Raw genomic sequence first — 17,308 nt, forward strand, 5'->3', positions numbered from 1 at the left:
TAACAAACTGTCATGGTATCAGAAGAATCTTTTCTATCTATAGGAGAAACGTGAACTATATTAAAGACTTCACTGCATTTCAAGTGCTCCAAGAAAGTATGAAAGAGTAACAGTTTTGATATAGACGACTGCATATATAATCTACATATTTAGTTCTATTAGTAAAACAAGGAGATGTGGTATGCCTCCCAACTAACAACAACAGAACAAGGATACTATATATATATAACCATAATGTTCAACGTCAGACGTCGACAAAATCGGTTCAAGTCGGACAAAGTCATGTTATAGATTCGTCTTAGTTTGATGAACAATATTCTGACATTGTGCTTTACATCTAGTTGACATCTAATTTTTTTTGTCGGAGCTATTCAGAACTTCGTGTATGGTGTGACTGCTTAATATTGAAAAACTGTATTGGTGACCTCTGTCTGGTGGTTTTGTATTTGTTGCTCATGTGATTGAATTTGACTGTCTTTATGACAGCTCCTTTTCCGTGTTTCACATGAATCAACAATAAAAACATCATTCCGCATGGAAAGCTGTAACAGTCTTCTTGATAACTAGCGAAACTAATCGTCAGGGAAAAAACCAACCCCGCCCCGCACTGGTCTTCGCCAAAAACATTGAATAACACTAATTATAACATACAACAAATAACGACAATCAAAAATGAGAAGATGTGGCTTGAAACAGGCACATAAAGAATGTGGTCATAAAGATCATTAAAAGAGTCCTCTTCAATGTATTAATGTGTTGAAATGAAAGAATACATAGTCATGGAGTTTAAAAATAAAATTCTTGTTTTTATCCCAAACCAACTTATGATATTTGTTGATGATTCATTTTTATTGATTGTTGATTGCTTTATGTCCAGTGGCAAATATTTCACGATAGTAGGTCTTGTAATAATAGAGGCCAATCGGGATGATGATCAGGGGGAATTTCCACTTCCACTGAAAAATAAAGGTGTACAAGTAAAGGACAGAAATTTTGCCGTGCAACAGGAAGAATTGTTGCAAGGGTTCTTAACGTGCAGAGATCTTGTCACTCTCTTTACATGAGGCATTGAATTTAACCTCGATATATGCATTCTGACAGAACGTAGCTGCAAACTTGATACATCTTTCACAGCCCGACGGACGCCCCTCTTTGGCAAGCTTTTTACTGCCGGTCGGAACAGGACCAAGTGAGCATATTTCTATTCCCAACTCACCCTTGGGGCTTGTGATATTTGAGATAGCAAAAAAGTAGTTTTTTATTTGGTCTTGAATTTGACTTCAACTTTCTGTACTTAAAAATGACTGAAATTTTCAGTACTGAAAAATGACTGAAATTTTCAGTACTGGAAAAGTACTGAAATTTTCAGTACTAAAAAATGACTATAATTTTCAGTACTGAAAAATGACTGAAATTTTATAGTACTGAAAATTGACTGAAAAATGGCTGAAATTTTCAGTACTGAAAAATGACTGAAATTTTCAGTACTGAAAAATGACTGAAATTTTCAGTACTGAAAAATGACTGAAATTTTCAGTACTGAAAAATGACTGAAATTTTTAGTACTGTAAACAACTTTTTCTCAACATTACTTAAAATGGTATAAAATTTAATGTACTGAATAGTGTTGTTTCCTAAAAGTACTGTTTAGATAGTGGCATTTTATGTACTGATTAGTAATGTTTCCTAAAAGTACGGTTTATATAGCGGCATTTAATGTACATGTAAACGCTAGTCAAATTGTTGGTAGTGTAGACGAAACGCGCGTCTTGCATATTAAATTATAAGCCTGGTACCTTTGCAATTGATAACAATTGTACCAATTTCCCCTACATTTGATTCAATCACATTGTCAAAGTTGAATATTTATTGAAACAAATCAAATTATGATATTACAGATTCATATAATATATTCATAAGTTTGATTTTAAACACTTTTAAACAAATAATATTTATAGTGAAATTACTTTGGAGATGGTCCGAACTTGTAAAAGATTGTAATACAGATGAATTATCCCATACGATTGCCATGTTGGTACTGTTTATCAAGGTGTTTAAATGTTCATACTTCTATTGAAAATTTTCCTCAGGTAATGGTTGGCCATATCCTTTTTGGTCAGACAACTCACTATTTATTCCTACATTTAAACATACAAACTTATCTAAACAGTTTTTGGGTTGATGTTTCTGATGACGGTACTACCTTGTATTCAAATCTTCATACAACTTTTGCTTTACAAATATTTGGGTGTGAATGATCATGATGGGGGTAAATGAATATAAATGGCTCTGGGCTCACTAAATGTAGAAAACAGTTATTTAACTTTGTAGGCATTCGTTATTGTCGACGATTTTTGTTTCACACATTTCTTTTTTTTTTCACTTTTCCTTACTCCTGGTTCATTCTTGTTTTTTTTACTCAATATTATATGAATGATGATAAAACCCTTGAAGCTAGCGTCTACGAGTTTACATAAACGAAAGGATCCTAACCATTTGACAATTAAGGTCAAAACTAACTAGCCTGTCTGGTTAATTATATTAACAAATATATACATAGATTTGATAGATCATCATTTATATATTACAATGCCGAAGAGGACATTGACTGTGATTCTGGAAACGTCACAAAATCAATATTGCATCTAAAATTCAAAAGATACTAATGAAATCTTGAAAATCTAATGTTAAGTTGACAATTTGATGGATGTGTTGCTCTTTACGATTGGTCAATAAGGCTACGTCGGTTAGAGAATATTCCAATTAATTCTAGCATGGAGGATAATAGCCATTATTTACTAGTTGTCAGTCGTATAACTCGATAACCTGTTGATAATGTTTTATCCAATGTTGTCTGACAGACAAATTACATCGTCAGACACTGAGTACACATCTTTCTTACTTATTAGTTCTACGAGTAAGCACGATTGGATTTGTATTTCAAGGTGTTAAACATTAATATATATTACAACAAAACATAAAAAAACAGAAGTTTTACGCAAATGTCCTTAATGATAATCCTTATATCTACAATTGTACTTAAAAACATGTTACTACTTCATTTTGAGAAAAATAAATCTTAAACAATCAGAACCGGTAGTAGCTATCAAGTACTTGCATCAAGCTTAATCATTTACACCTTCAACTTCATGTACAAATAAAGAGACGACAGGGATTTGTATGTTCAAATATTGTGAATATATTAAATTTTCAATAACAAATGTTTCATGTTTCTCTTAAAAGTGAATCATACAAATAGATGGGAGGGACGTGAGGTGCTACAAAGAGGTCGTCATATGTTTCCGTTCCAGTATAAAGTACCCGAATGTGTTCCATGTTCATTTGAAGGTCCGGATGCTCATATTCGGTATAGTGTCCAGGGAATTATCATACGATACAATGGAGAGTGCATTAGTTCACAAAGAATTATTAACGTGCTCAGAGAATACGACCCTAGAAGAGAACCTAAGGACTCGGCAGCTAATTCAGTAAGTTACGTTATTAAACGATTGTTTAAACATCAGTGCTAAATTGAACCGTGGAATAACTAAGGTGTCATTTCAATTTTGTGTAATTTATTTGATTAACTTGATCATTTTCATTATAATATAAAAATGAAGATGTGGTATGATTGCCAATGAGACAACTATCCACAAAAGACCAAAATGACACAAACATTAACAACTATAGGTCACCATACGGCCTTCAACTTCAACAATGAGCAAAGCCCATACCGCATAGTCAGCTATAAAAGGCCCCGATAAAACAATGTAAAACAATCCAAACGAGAAAACTCACGGCCTTATTTATGTAAAAAAAAACAACCCAGAAAACTAATATGTAACACATAAACAAACGACAACCACTGAATTACAGGCTCCTGATAAGTCCATATAATTTTATTACATCGAAATTTAAAAAAACAACTGTTTTGTTCAATATTTCTCTTTTTTAGGCAAAAATGTCTTCAATAGACACCACATTTATATTGTTGATCTATATTAAAACCTTTTCGAGTCAATATTGCAATATCAAGTACTAGTATGTCAAATAAAGACAGCAGTAGTATACCGCTGTTCAGTATTAATTAGTAGATTAGGCGAAAATTTAATCGGGTTACAAACTTAAACCGATAAAAAAAACCACATCATCCTTAATAGAAAACAACGGAAAAATAGAAAAACGAAAAAATATAAAAAAACGATCTTCGAGGACATTTTTTAAACGAAAAGTCCTTCAACAAATGGCAAAATCAATAGCCCAACCACATCAAACGAATGAATAAAAACTGTCATGTTCCTGACTTGGTACAGGCATTTTCAAATGTAGAAAAAGGTGGATTTAATATTTTTATAGCTGTTTTATAGCTAGCTTAAACTCTCAATTGCATTACATTGACAACGATGTGTGAACAAAACAAGCAGACAAAGTGTGTATAATGTAAAAAATTGGGGTACAGCAATTAACAATGTGTTAAAACACTGAAACGCCACAAAAACAACCGCCAATATACATAGAAATGGACTATTTGATAACAATTGTCATATTTCTGACTTGGCATATGAAACAAAATGACTACAACAACCTAGCTGAACTTATTACGTTACAGGGGCAATATTAAGAAATAAAATCAACCAACACATTTTCACATTCATTATGTATATATGTAACTTTTAGTTATTATAAAATAACCTATATTACTTGCAGTCACCTCATCGGTTGGAAGATCATGCTGAAAGGTCAGTTAGCACTCTTTGTTGTCGTCCAGGGAGAGTTTCATGTACTCTTTCTTTACCGAAGCGTGCCTGTGTTCCGGGTGAAATTCTCAGAGCCGAAATACTCGTTCACAACATGTCCATAAGAAAATCTGGTGCTGTTAGTTTACAATTAAAACAGGTATGAAATTTAACACAACGTTATCATATTCGATTTAAAATAGTAGCTTCGATGCGTGTTACATGTTTGAGATAGAAAACTCCTCATTTCTATCACTAGTAAATATAAGAAGTTATGATATGAGTTCTATATAGTCAACTCTCAATCCTTGTCACAATTTGTAAAGGTAAACCATTAAAGTACGGTTATCAACAAGGAGCCTTGACTCACATCGAACAGCAAGCTATAAAGGGCCCTATAATAAGTAGTTTAAAACCATTTAAACCAGAAAACAAACGGTACCAATTATATATATATATATATATATATATATATGAATATAATTATTTTCTGTGACTGTATCTTACATTAATTTGTAGGATCCTTTACTATAGATAATTTAGCTGATCTGTAACAATAACATCTTCATGCCTTATATATCATGTACTGTAGTACGCCGCTAGATTAAAACTGACGTGGAAAGGTAACATATGGCCACCGTAAGCTCTTTTTTTTTTAGAGCCCAGGTGGTCGTATGGTCTAGCGGGACGGCTGCAGTGCAGGCGATTTGGTGTCACGATATCACAGTAGCATGGGTTCGAATCCCGGCGAGGGAAGAACCAAAAATTTGCGAAAGCAAATTTACAGATCTAACATTGTTGGGTTGATGTTTAGACGAGTTGTATATATATATATATATATATATAACTCGTCTAAACATCAACCCAACAATGTTAGATCTGTAAATTTGCCTTCGCAAATTTTTGGTTCTTCCCTCGCCGGGATTCGAACCCATGCTACTGTGATATCGTGACACCAAATATATATATATATATATAAACAAGTCTAAATTGAAAACTACGTTCAAACTTATGATTGCGTTGGATAAAAACCGCAATTTTTATACGTGTGCATGTAAAACAAATTTCGTTGTAGAAGGGTCTAAATACTGCACAAACAACATTTTCCAAAAGACCAAAAAAGTGAAAAAGTATATTTAAACAAAACGCATTTGACTAACAGGTCGAACAACTGATTTTCTTTAACCCTGCTTACTGCCTTTGGCGATTTTCAAATAAAATTGATCACGAGATGTTACAAAATGGATCTGAATATAAATTTAATACTCAACAGAAAACAATGAACGTGTGAACAAGATGTTATGCCACAAACACTAGGTGTCAATATTTTTTTGTACACCAGATCTAGATTTCGACAATATATATATATATATATAAATAAACACTTATGAACCACATCAACACACAACAACCACTGAACAACAGGTTACAAAGGTCGGATGTTGAAAAATGTGTTCTTGGTTCGGTAGTCTTATTAAACACTTCCTTTGATGTGCCTGCATTACGAAATCACATAGTATGCTTCATAATTTATCAAAAAGCTGCCGTCAGATTGTTGTAAGTCTTTTAAAAGATACTGTATTTTACTACACAGCATAGTTTTCATACAATCCTCTTCCCTTTCATGAATGTGACCTACCGAATAAGACTATTTACCGGATTTGTAATCACATAAGCAACACGACGAGTGCCACGTGTGGAGCAGGATCTGCTTACCCTTCCGGAGCACCTGAGATCACCCCTTGTTTTTGGTGGGGTTCGTGTTGTTTATTCTTTAGTTTTCTATGTTGTGTCATGTGTACTATTGTTTTGCTGTTGGTCTTTTTCATTTTTAGCCATGGCGTTGTCAGTTTGTTTTAAATTTATGAGTTTGACTGTCCCTTTGGTATCTTTCGTCCCTCTTTCATTCAAACTAACCATGACCATAACTAACATACTGTACATTGGACGTTTAGTGTCAAACAGAAATTGAAGTATGTTGATACTGCAATTACTGCATTTAACTTTTATCATAATTGTTGATAATATTAAATTTTATTTGATCTAGATAATTACCTACGGTGGAGTCCAAACGAAAATACTTCTACTGAAAGAGTATAAAGTTTGTGATGGACTTAGACCTGGTCAACATCGACAATGGAAGGAATATCCACTTCGTGTTCCACCTCTATGTCCGTCGAGACTACATATGTGTAAAGTCTTAGATGTTAGATATTGTATATCAGTGAGTACAACCAATAATTACATCCATAGAGATAACATATGTGTAAAGTCTTAGATGTTAGATATTGTATATCAGTGAGTACATCCAATAAATACATCCATAGAGATAACACATGTGTAAAATCTTAGATGTTAGATATAGTATATCAGTGAGTATAACCAATAAATACATCCATAGAGATAACATATGTGTTAAGTCTCAGATGTTAGATATTGTATATCAGTGAGTACAACCATTAAATACATCCATAGAGATCGCATATGTGTAAAGTGTTAGATGTTAGATATTGTATATCAGTGAGTACAACCAATAAATACATCCATAGAGATCGCATATGTGTAAAGTCTTAGATGTTAGATATTGTATATCAGTGAGTATAACCAATAAATACATCCATAGAGATAACATATGTGTAAAGTCTTAGATGTTAGATATTGTATATCAGTGAGTATAACCAATAAATACTTTCATAGAGATCGCATATGTGTAAAGTCTTAGATATTAGATATTGTATATCAGTGTCATTTGTTTGCTAGGAATTTTAAGAATTGTTAAATTAAAAAGGAAAGGTGTTAGAAGTCACATCATAAAAAAAGTTTATGTTTTGAATTAAAATCGCCCCATTGATATAAGTTATAGTAAGTTTAAAGGAAAATGTATTATATAGCAATTTTATATTCCTGGAATTCGCAAATAAGACACCATTTAATTTCTATCGTCAGGTGTTCACTGTAAATAATTATATATCAAAGGTACAAGTCTTATAATTTAATACGCTAGACGTGCGTTTCGTCTACATAAGACTCATCAGTGAAGCTTAGATCACAAAAGTTATAAAGGCAAACAAGTACAAAGTTGAAGAGCATTGATGACCCATAGTTCCAAAAAGCTGAGCCAAAACGGCATAGATTATTTATGCCTCGGATATTAAATCACTCATTATTTTGAATAGTTCATGCTTTTGCCAACAGTAAATTTATAAAAATGACCATGTAATTGATAGTCATGTCAACAACAAAGTGCAGACGACTGGGCTGGTGATTTCCATAGGTACGAAACGTCCACCAGTGGCATCGACCCATTGGTGTAAATAGTTATCAAAAGTACAAGGCTTATACTTTAAAACGCCAGACGCGTATATACATGTTTCAGTAGTTATTGTTCTTATGTACTTGATTTAGGGCTTCAAGCTTCTTAAAGTAATGCAAAATTGTAAAAACTGTCAAAAAAATCTTATTTTGAGATCTTGTTATTATTATGACAAAGTGCGTCAATTTTATCAACAATCAAAGCAAGCAAGGATATATCGAAACTTTATGTTCTAGAAGCGGCTTGAAACAGATTTGGATAATAAAAAAAATCTATCGATCTTTTTCAGTACATTCAATTTCAGACTTTTTTTTTTTTTATCTAGCAACAATATAAAAGCATTTGATTTCACTGCATTTTTTACAAATCCCTCTTTAAACTACGTTAATGTCATCAAGACAAATTGAAAGAGTTGGTCCTGCTTATTTTCATTAAAAAAATATAACCAACGTAGATCAAATATATTGTGTTAGGGAGGGATAAATACTACTTTGTAAAACTCATATTCATATTTTTTTAAACTGATATAAGCAAAATGCTTGATTTCTTGATTGATGACAAATTTTTTACATTTTGAAGATATATTTTTATATTTTAACATGATAAATCTAATATCGTTTCAAATATGCAAATCTTCGGCCACATTTGATATTGAAAATGAAATTCAGATTTAATAATATAGTCAATCTAGCATAAATTTTACCCTAACCCGAAAGTAATTGCAACAGAAGATTTTTAAGTTTTAATCTTTAGAATTATACCCCAAATATACACAGAAAAAAGTCCCATAAAATCTAACTTGAGGAAGACTAGAAAATTCACCAATTAAAATTCCTATAGAGATTTGCATTGAAAAGGGAGATAACTCTTGCAAAAAGGCAAAAATATCAATACAAATTGATACAAAATTATAACTTTACCGCTTCTATTCACCAGAATGTATTGATTCTTGTTTTTTATCTGTCTTTAGAGTATAACAAACAACTCTTAAGGTGTTTTCATATCTTTTATCAAGCTATAATCTAGATTTCGTAATTCATTAGTTGACCATTTATTAAATTTTTCAACATGTCAGGGTAAAGAATCTCAAATTTGATAAAAACAATGAAGCATGTATTCTTCTTTTTTTTTAGTCTAAAGTTTCTTTTTATAAGAAAGTTGCTAAAAAAAATATAGTATACAGATTTAAACAATACCAAATTTTCACATTACTTTTTCAAAAGGATCAAAAAGCTTCAAATTTGCAATTTCTTTAATGCCAATTGCATGAAAAAAATAAAACTATAACACTTCGGTTTTGTACATATCATGAAGAGAAAATTGTACAATGTAGTCAAATATAAACTTATAACCGCATCAAAGTATCATACTTTACATAAATTTCAAGAAAAACAACCAAAAACTGACAAAAAAGACTAATTTTTGCAAGAGTTATCTCCCTTTCCAATGTTAATTTCCGTAGGAAATTGGAAATGCTGATTTTGAGTTTTCCTCAAGTTACATTTTATGGGACTTTTTTCTGTGTATATAAAGGGCATAAAGCTATAGATTAGAACTAAAACATTTTCTGTTGCAATTAGTTTTAGGTTAAATCTTATTTTGACTAGACTATAAGTAATTTCGAACCTTTAATGAAAAGAGGTTTGAAATGGTAGATTTGTTCCACTATTTTTTGTTACAACCTTTTTAAGTCTTATCGAATATACAATTGTCTTTTGTTTTATATTGATCTTTACATCATATAGCTTAACTTTCATAAACACTTTTTAAACTAACATACTAGAAACAAGTTTTAATTTTGAAAAACATTTTGAAACAATCTAGCTCACTGTTTGTATATCATGTATCATGACAGACTGATATTTATTCAAAAACAAAACACTGAATAATGATGTTTTAATATACAATTGGTGTTAAGTATTCATGCTTTGAACATCCTGTTGGAGTTGTTGACAATTGGTGTTAATTATTCATGCTTTGGACATCCTGTGGGAGTTGTTGACAAAGATAAATGTTTGAATGAATAGAAAACCACTTAATCCTCATGTAAGGAACTAATATACTGTAAATAGGTCTACATATATATTAATAGTTAATTAGTTTTTGTAATATTATGAATGAAGGAGTGCAATCCTAATCATTCTAAACATTTCGTTAAAACAAAATAGTTGCAGTCATTATCATATTAATAGAATGATACACAAAGTATACGTCGATGATATAACAATATAACTACAAATAAATATTCCCCTAAAAGTTATTTGGATGTTTGTAAGGGGACCTCGAAACTAGACAAGTGTCTGTACAATATTTAACAAGTGTCTGTACAATATTTAACAAGTGTCTGTACAATATTTAACAGACAATACAAAATAAACCATGTTAACTCCATGACCGATAGTTTACGAATTAGGTGATCGATTAGAAAAAGTTTGATCAGAGTTAATCACCAAGCCACATTTAAGTGATGCATTATCTCTTTTCTCCCAATGCATACTGTATAATAAGGTCCATCTAGAACTTTATAGTTTTAATCAAAGAAAAAGTGTTTCATACTACTAAAGTAGTTTACGTTTTGTTATCCCATGGCTTTAATTTATAGCTTCTAAAAGGTATGTAATTTGTTCCTATATTAATACTTTCTTTACATCATTGTCCCTTGGTCTTTAATGACTAATACCACATAGCATAATGTTTATAATTAGCATTAGTTGTTCAGAAACGCACTTGAAAACGCACATAATTCTGACCATAAAGAACAGGTATACAAGCATAATAACTATGAGTAATATCATATCATAAGTTACTTGAATAAACAAGGTCAAACGAATATAAAGGCTGATGTAAAATCATTCAATGCTAAACTGTTTTGTTTTTGGGTTACCTTTCATATGATAATGATAAAAAGTAAAATAACAGAAATACCGAACTCCGAGATATATAGAAAAAAAGAAAGTTCATAAGAAAATGGCAAAATCAAAAGCTCAAACACATCAAACGAATGGATAACAACTATCATATTCCTGACTTGGCATACTCATTTCATAAAGTTAAGTTCTAAATAATATATAGGAAATAAATAGTATTGTTTAATGATCGAAGTAAATTTATACCGAGTCTCATTCACAAATAAGGGAAATGAACATAAGACAGAAAGATATTAGTCCAAAAATACATCATATCTAATGTATTTGTTGCGTTGATTGATTTGGTCGAACGCTTGTTTTTTCAGGTTTCCTTTTTTTTTTCTTTAAAGAATTTACTTTGTTGTTGTTTTTTAATACGTATGTTTCAAGAAATATCATAGTATCATGTATATAGGATAATGTTAAGTTTGTGCTTTAACATTTAACTTTGTTGGTCTAATTGTTTCTATGTGCATAATTTAAATATATGCGTGAACTGAAAATGATAAAAATGAATGATTTGGTAACAGGAGATATGTGACCTGGATATTAAGATTAGGGGTTATCTTACTCATGTATTAACACCGTTTTCTCATTACCCGGTTGTGCAATACTGAGCCGTTTCCCTTATAGCTTGGGTATATGCTTAGAGCTATAATGGTATACATAGATATATAACACAATCTCTCTTTTTTATACAATAGAATGTTAAAATTCTTTAATGATGATCACATATGTATATCTTGAGAACATTAATATAAGATTTTTTTTTGCCAGCAATTACAATTCTATATAAGATATAACAAGTATTCATAAAATAAGTTTTAAATACTGTTGTGTTGTTTTTCTAGGTAGAAGCAACTTTCGCTGATATTATTTTATATTCTGCGGTGCCAATCATCATAGCGACGATTCCTGATAATTATTTAGAATTTTCTAAGTGGTCTTATAAAGGTAATATTGATTTAAACAGAAGTTATAATTTTTTCCCTCCATCTTCGGTATATACATCGCAAAAAACCTTGAGATCATTACTATTGAAACACTATTGCAGTATTTTACCATCACGCAAATTAGTTTTATGATATATATTATTCAATTTTTTTCATTGTATTGCTTTGATCATACCTGGGCCACTTCTGTTATTTTTACAAAAATTGTATATTGCTTTTACAAAAAATAATAAATTATCAATCTCGGATACATTTTTTACCATTTTGATATTTGTGTATCGAAGTTGGTGGTAAAAGTATGACCCCGTCTTCGAATAGCAAAATTTTGGTTTAGGAAAAAAGACATTATCCCCCCTTGCTTTTATATAGTATGAACAGGTCATGTGCGAACTAAGATCACAATAATTTTAATATTTTATAATTCAATCTATATCTATGACAGATTGAGATGACGTGTTGTCATCCTTGTTCTCATTTCCCCTTAGGATTGTCGACTTAATTGAATTTTTCAAATAATTTAAAATCTCCTCACCGATTACATTGTTCTTGTTGTAATCTCTATGAGCTGATTAACACAGATCATTTCTTGTAAGAAATGTTAATGCAGTTGTAATGGAAATAAGTTTTGATGATCATTAACTCTTTTTTGTTCAGTTTATGTATCAATATAAGAGAATATATTCCTACAAATCTCAACATTGAAAATCATATCATTGGCTAATACCCTAAAATCGGCTTTAATTTATAGTTTTACATCTGAAACTACCTATATATATGTCATTCAATTTGTCGTTTGTTTTCTCAATCATTTAATGCAACCTAAGCCATATTTGAATATAAGTTTTTTTTATTGTATTCTACGTTTCAACAAGTAGATTTCATATTACTTAAACAATTAACGATTTTGCTTCATTCTGTTATTCACCTAACTTTGAATTTCATCGTTTTTTCTCATCGTTTTTTTCAGTTAGTACGCCTTCTTTAATGATGGACGATACATTGACAGACTGTTATATTTATGGATGTACAAGAACTGAATCCGAAGAAGACGAATTTAAGCCAAAATATAAATACTTCGAGAATATACGAGACCTGAGTAGAGACAAAGATATAATAGTGAAATTTAGGTACAGTCCCAGTTTGAAAAGAAGAAATAAGGAAAAAGAAAAGAAACAAGAATTGGCGAGACCAACCGTTAAGTTGAAATCTGAAGAAATTACGTCATCATCATTAGCATGATATATGTTTAGAAGAGAGCTATACATATTCTACGTTGTTCCAAATACATTCCACGATTGACTTGGAAGAGATTATCATTTTCAGCAAACATGCAGAATATTAATTCATTCCATAATATAAGAAATATATATATAAAAGTGGTGTGGCCAGTATCATGATTAGATACAGTATTCTTTACGTCTGTTTTCTATACGCATGATTACTAGACTTTGATTATAATTGGCTGTAAACTTTAGAAAAACCTTTGTGCCTGTAGTTAAACAAAACTAGTGAATACAGGCTGATCTTTGGCGTAAAACAACTTTGATAAGTAATATCTTTATTACATTATTTTATGTATTTAATTCCATGCCTTTCTAGAATATACGCATACAGCATTATTGAGTATCAAAATATCCATGCGCATACTAACAAATCATATGCAGCTAATTTTACAACTTTAAAGTACACAACGAAGTTGTAATACTATGAAACTGTCCTTTTAAGCGTTTTCCCTTATGAAATATGTCCAATCTTGGCATACTATTTGAATAAATAAATTTCTATATTTTAACTAAGATTTGAAAAGTCTTTTGAAGATAAATATAAAAACAACACTACGTCATTGTTTATGAGCTTTGTAAATTGAACTTGCGTTATTAAAGATAGAGCAAATGATACTTATAATTCAAAATTGTGTACGAAATATCAACAATATATGATATTCGTCCATAAAAAGTATGATTTTTTTTCAGTAAACGTTTAACAAACATTAGTCATTCAACAGTAATCTAATATGAAATGATAAATTATAATGTAAAAAGACCATTTGTTTTTATGTAACCATTGAATCGTCGCACAAGTTTTATTTTGATCGCTGGCGATCTGCGACGATTTGTCTGAAAAAAAAATATAAAAACTTCATAAACAAACATTTTAACTAAATATATTATAATACCATAGATCAAAACCAAAACCAAAAACCACGAATTTTTTTTCATCACCGTTCTGATCAACTGAAAAGGACAGTCATAAATTAAAGGAACATGTATATATTTAAAAACATAAAGTCGAAAAGTAAACAATTAAATACCATCAACACTAAGAAGACGAAACATAGATTTTGGAGCACAAAACCATACAACTCAGCTTAGTTACAAAGTATTTCACAATTTCACTGTTAATAGTAGAAAGCCGGTGTTAATTGCATGAACGTTTTCTTATTTCCACATACAACGTATGTACCAGTTAATTATTTTTTTTTTTTTTTTTTGGGGTGCAACATATTGAAATATTATTTTATTTCATGGTAATGTTATAAGACATTCGAAAATGTTAAAAGGAATGTTTTCAGTTACAAGTCAGTTAAGTCACATACAAGTTAGCAGTAACTGATAATGAGTCATTCCTGGATTTGATTGGTAATTGATAAAGTATATAAACGATTGTATAAAGTCCCAAACTGGTGACGTAAAATAATCTCTTTTTTTGCACTAAAAACCAATTTTATGCTTGCTGTTTTTAGTATCAACGTTTTAATTCTTTACAGTTTAAGAGACACTGAAAACAATGTCATGTAACATCTTAGATGATTGATTGATTGTTGGTTGCTTTACGCCGCATTAGCACACCAAGGCTATATCGTGGCGAAAGCTAATTCGAATAATTTTTTTTTGCAATTCAAAGCATATTCTTAAAAACAGACAAAAGGTCCTTTATTAACCTAAAACTCTAGATTAAAGCAAATTGATTATTTACAAATAAAAATGAACAGAAAGATAACGTGATAAAAATTAAAATCGTTTTAAATATAACAACTTTTTTATATATGATAATATATTCCAACTTCTTTTAAGAATGAAACAATATTTGTAAATGGAACATTATTAAAAAAAATCATACATATTATTGACATTGAAATGCTTCCTACGAATATCAGCAAAGTCAATACAATTAGTTAAAACATGTTTAGTGGTATACTTGCAGTTACAAGGTATACACTGTGGTAACATCTTAGACAATGTCACCGAAAATATACGATCATTGAAATGTAACAACTGGTTTTTTTCTATGTTTTATGCCTTATGTGTATAATTAATTTTTAATTAAGATACATTTTCCGGTTATAGGTTTATACAATTTTATCTGTAAAGAGAATTTTATCTGTATGAGATTGTCTAACAAAATGTATAATCTAACAGTAACAGATTTTTTTATTTTGAATGTTGCGATGGTGATCTAATTATAGTACAACTATTACCAAAAACTAAACTGAAGTGATCAAAATAATAAAATATTAATATGATTTTAAAGAGGTATTTTTGTTAAATAAATGTTGTTTATTTAAATGACTTATTTATTTATCTTCCGTCTTAAAATGTATTCTGAAAGCAATTGGATTCCATGTATGGACAATTATATGTGATAAAAGCGAAAAGAATATTGGGTTGATTCTCTAAAACAATACACATAAGTGGCTACTTTTAATAATTTTGACAGCTATAGGAAGGTAATAAATATGAACTGAAGCGTGAATCTTAATCTGCCTTACAGCTCTAAGCGTCGAATAGAATTGAAAACTTTGGGATTCATATAAATGCGCTACATAATTATGTCATTTAAGAAAGATGCGCACAAAATTTTAAAAATAAAATTCAACAATCATACAAACCAAAGATAAGCTTGCAATCATAGGACAGCATCAAGTCTGTTATATACAACTCACCAAAGATGAGCTTACAATCATGCATAGGACAGCATCAAGTCTGTTATATACAACTCACCAAAGATGAGCTTACAATCATGCATAGGACAGCATCAAGTCTGTTATAAACAACTCACCAAAAATGAGCTTGCAATCATGTGACAGCATCAAGTCCGTTATTTACAACTCACCTAATATAAGCTTGCAATCATAGGACAGCATCAAGTCCGTTATATACAACCCACCAAAGATGACAGGCTTGCAATCATAGGACAGAATCAAGTCCGTTATATACAACCCACCAAAGATGACAGGCTTGCAATCATAGGACAGAATCAAGTCCGTTATATACAACTCACCAAAGATAAGCTTGCAATCATAGGACAGCATCAAGTCCGTTATATACAACTCACCACAGATAACAGGGTGTAATTTCTGTCTGCCAGATGCGAGTTTCGTCTACCTTAGACTTAACAATAGTACACAAATAAAAAAAGAGTTATAGGATATAAATCAAGCACAAAGTGTAAGGGCATCGCAAGTCTTAAGGCTTTTCTACCTCAGGCATAGATTACCTTAGCTGTATTTGGCAATACTTTTAGGAATGTTGATCGTCAATGCTCATCAACTCCGGACTTTATTTTGCCTTTTTTAACTTTTTTGTGATTCGAGCGTCACTGGTAAGTCTTATCTAGACGAAACGCACGTCTGGCGTATATACAAAATTTTGTCCAGAAATCTATGATGAGTTTGTCGCAAGTCACATTTAATAAGTAATGTACAAAAATCCACTTGGGCCATCCATACCTTAGGGTAAAAATACCTTAGAGAAGTAAATATGACCATTTCAATTATGTTTCAAGTCAACACAAAAGGCGTGACTATTTTGCTGGTAACACTTGTGAACAAGCAGTCTTGTCGACCTAGTTTACACTTATCAAAGATACCAGAGGCTCTTTTCACAACAAAATGATTTGAATTAAACGTACGACATACTGAAATGTATTATTATTTTTTTATGACAAGTATTTTTCTCCTCGTATTTTTTGGTTTTTATAAATTGGAACAGAACGAGGTGGGTTTCTTCTACAGAAGACTCGTCAGTATCGATCTAGTCATAACAACTGGAGGCCAAATCAAAATTAAAAGTTTTGTGCAATGTATACTGTTGAAATGGATTTTAGAAACAAATGAAATTGTTTGTTTTTTTTCCCTTATTGACTTATTCCACATATATCTTTTCAGTCATAAGCATTTTTGATTTTCAAAGTACAACTTAGGCTGAAATTAATCGTTCATTTTCTTTTCTGATCTAAAAGAGAGAAATAGTTTATGCTTGTTTTTGGTTTTGGTTTTAAGATAATGCTTAAGTAATTTCACATTGCAAGGAAAATGAAAAGTGTTTAGCATGTTGATATTTCTAAAGAAATTGCCTGCTTAAATGGACTGACTCATTTTAATCAAAATCGCCTTGAAAA

At 30.8% G+C, this 17,308-nt stretch overlaps 1 protein-coding gene across 1 annotated transcript in view; it reads left to right on the plus strand.

The window, feature by feature from the left end:
• Positions 1–15,435, plus strand: part of LOC134715730 (arrestin domain-containing protein 17-like) — a 42,350-nt gene extending 26,915 nt beyond the window's left edge. The window contains exons 3-7 of the mRNA XM_063578102.1: positions 3,244–3,488; positions 4,708–4,896; positions 6,784–6,960; positions 11,807–11,909; positions 12,876–15,435. Coding sequence (XP_063434172.1) covers positions 3,244–3,488; positions 4,708–4,896; positions 6,784–6,960; positions 11,807–11,909; positions 12,876–13,147 — 986 coding nt within the window. The 3' untranslated portion in view covers positions 13,148–15,435. The remainder of the gene's footprint in view (positions 1–3,243; positions 3,489–4,707; positions 4,897–6,783; positions 6,961–11,806; positions 11,910–12,875) is intronic.
• Positions 15,436–17,308: the final 1,873 nt, after the last annotated feature.

The sequence above is a fragment of the Mytilus trossulus genome, chromosome 4 (assembly GCF_036588685.1).
Source record: "Mytilus trossulus isolate FHL-02 chromosome 4, PNRI_Mtr1.1.1.hap1, whole genome shotgun sequence".
NCBI lineage: Eukaryota > Metazoa > Mollusca > Bivalvia > Mytilida > Mytilidae > Mytilus > Mytilus trossulus.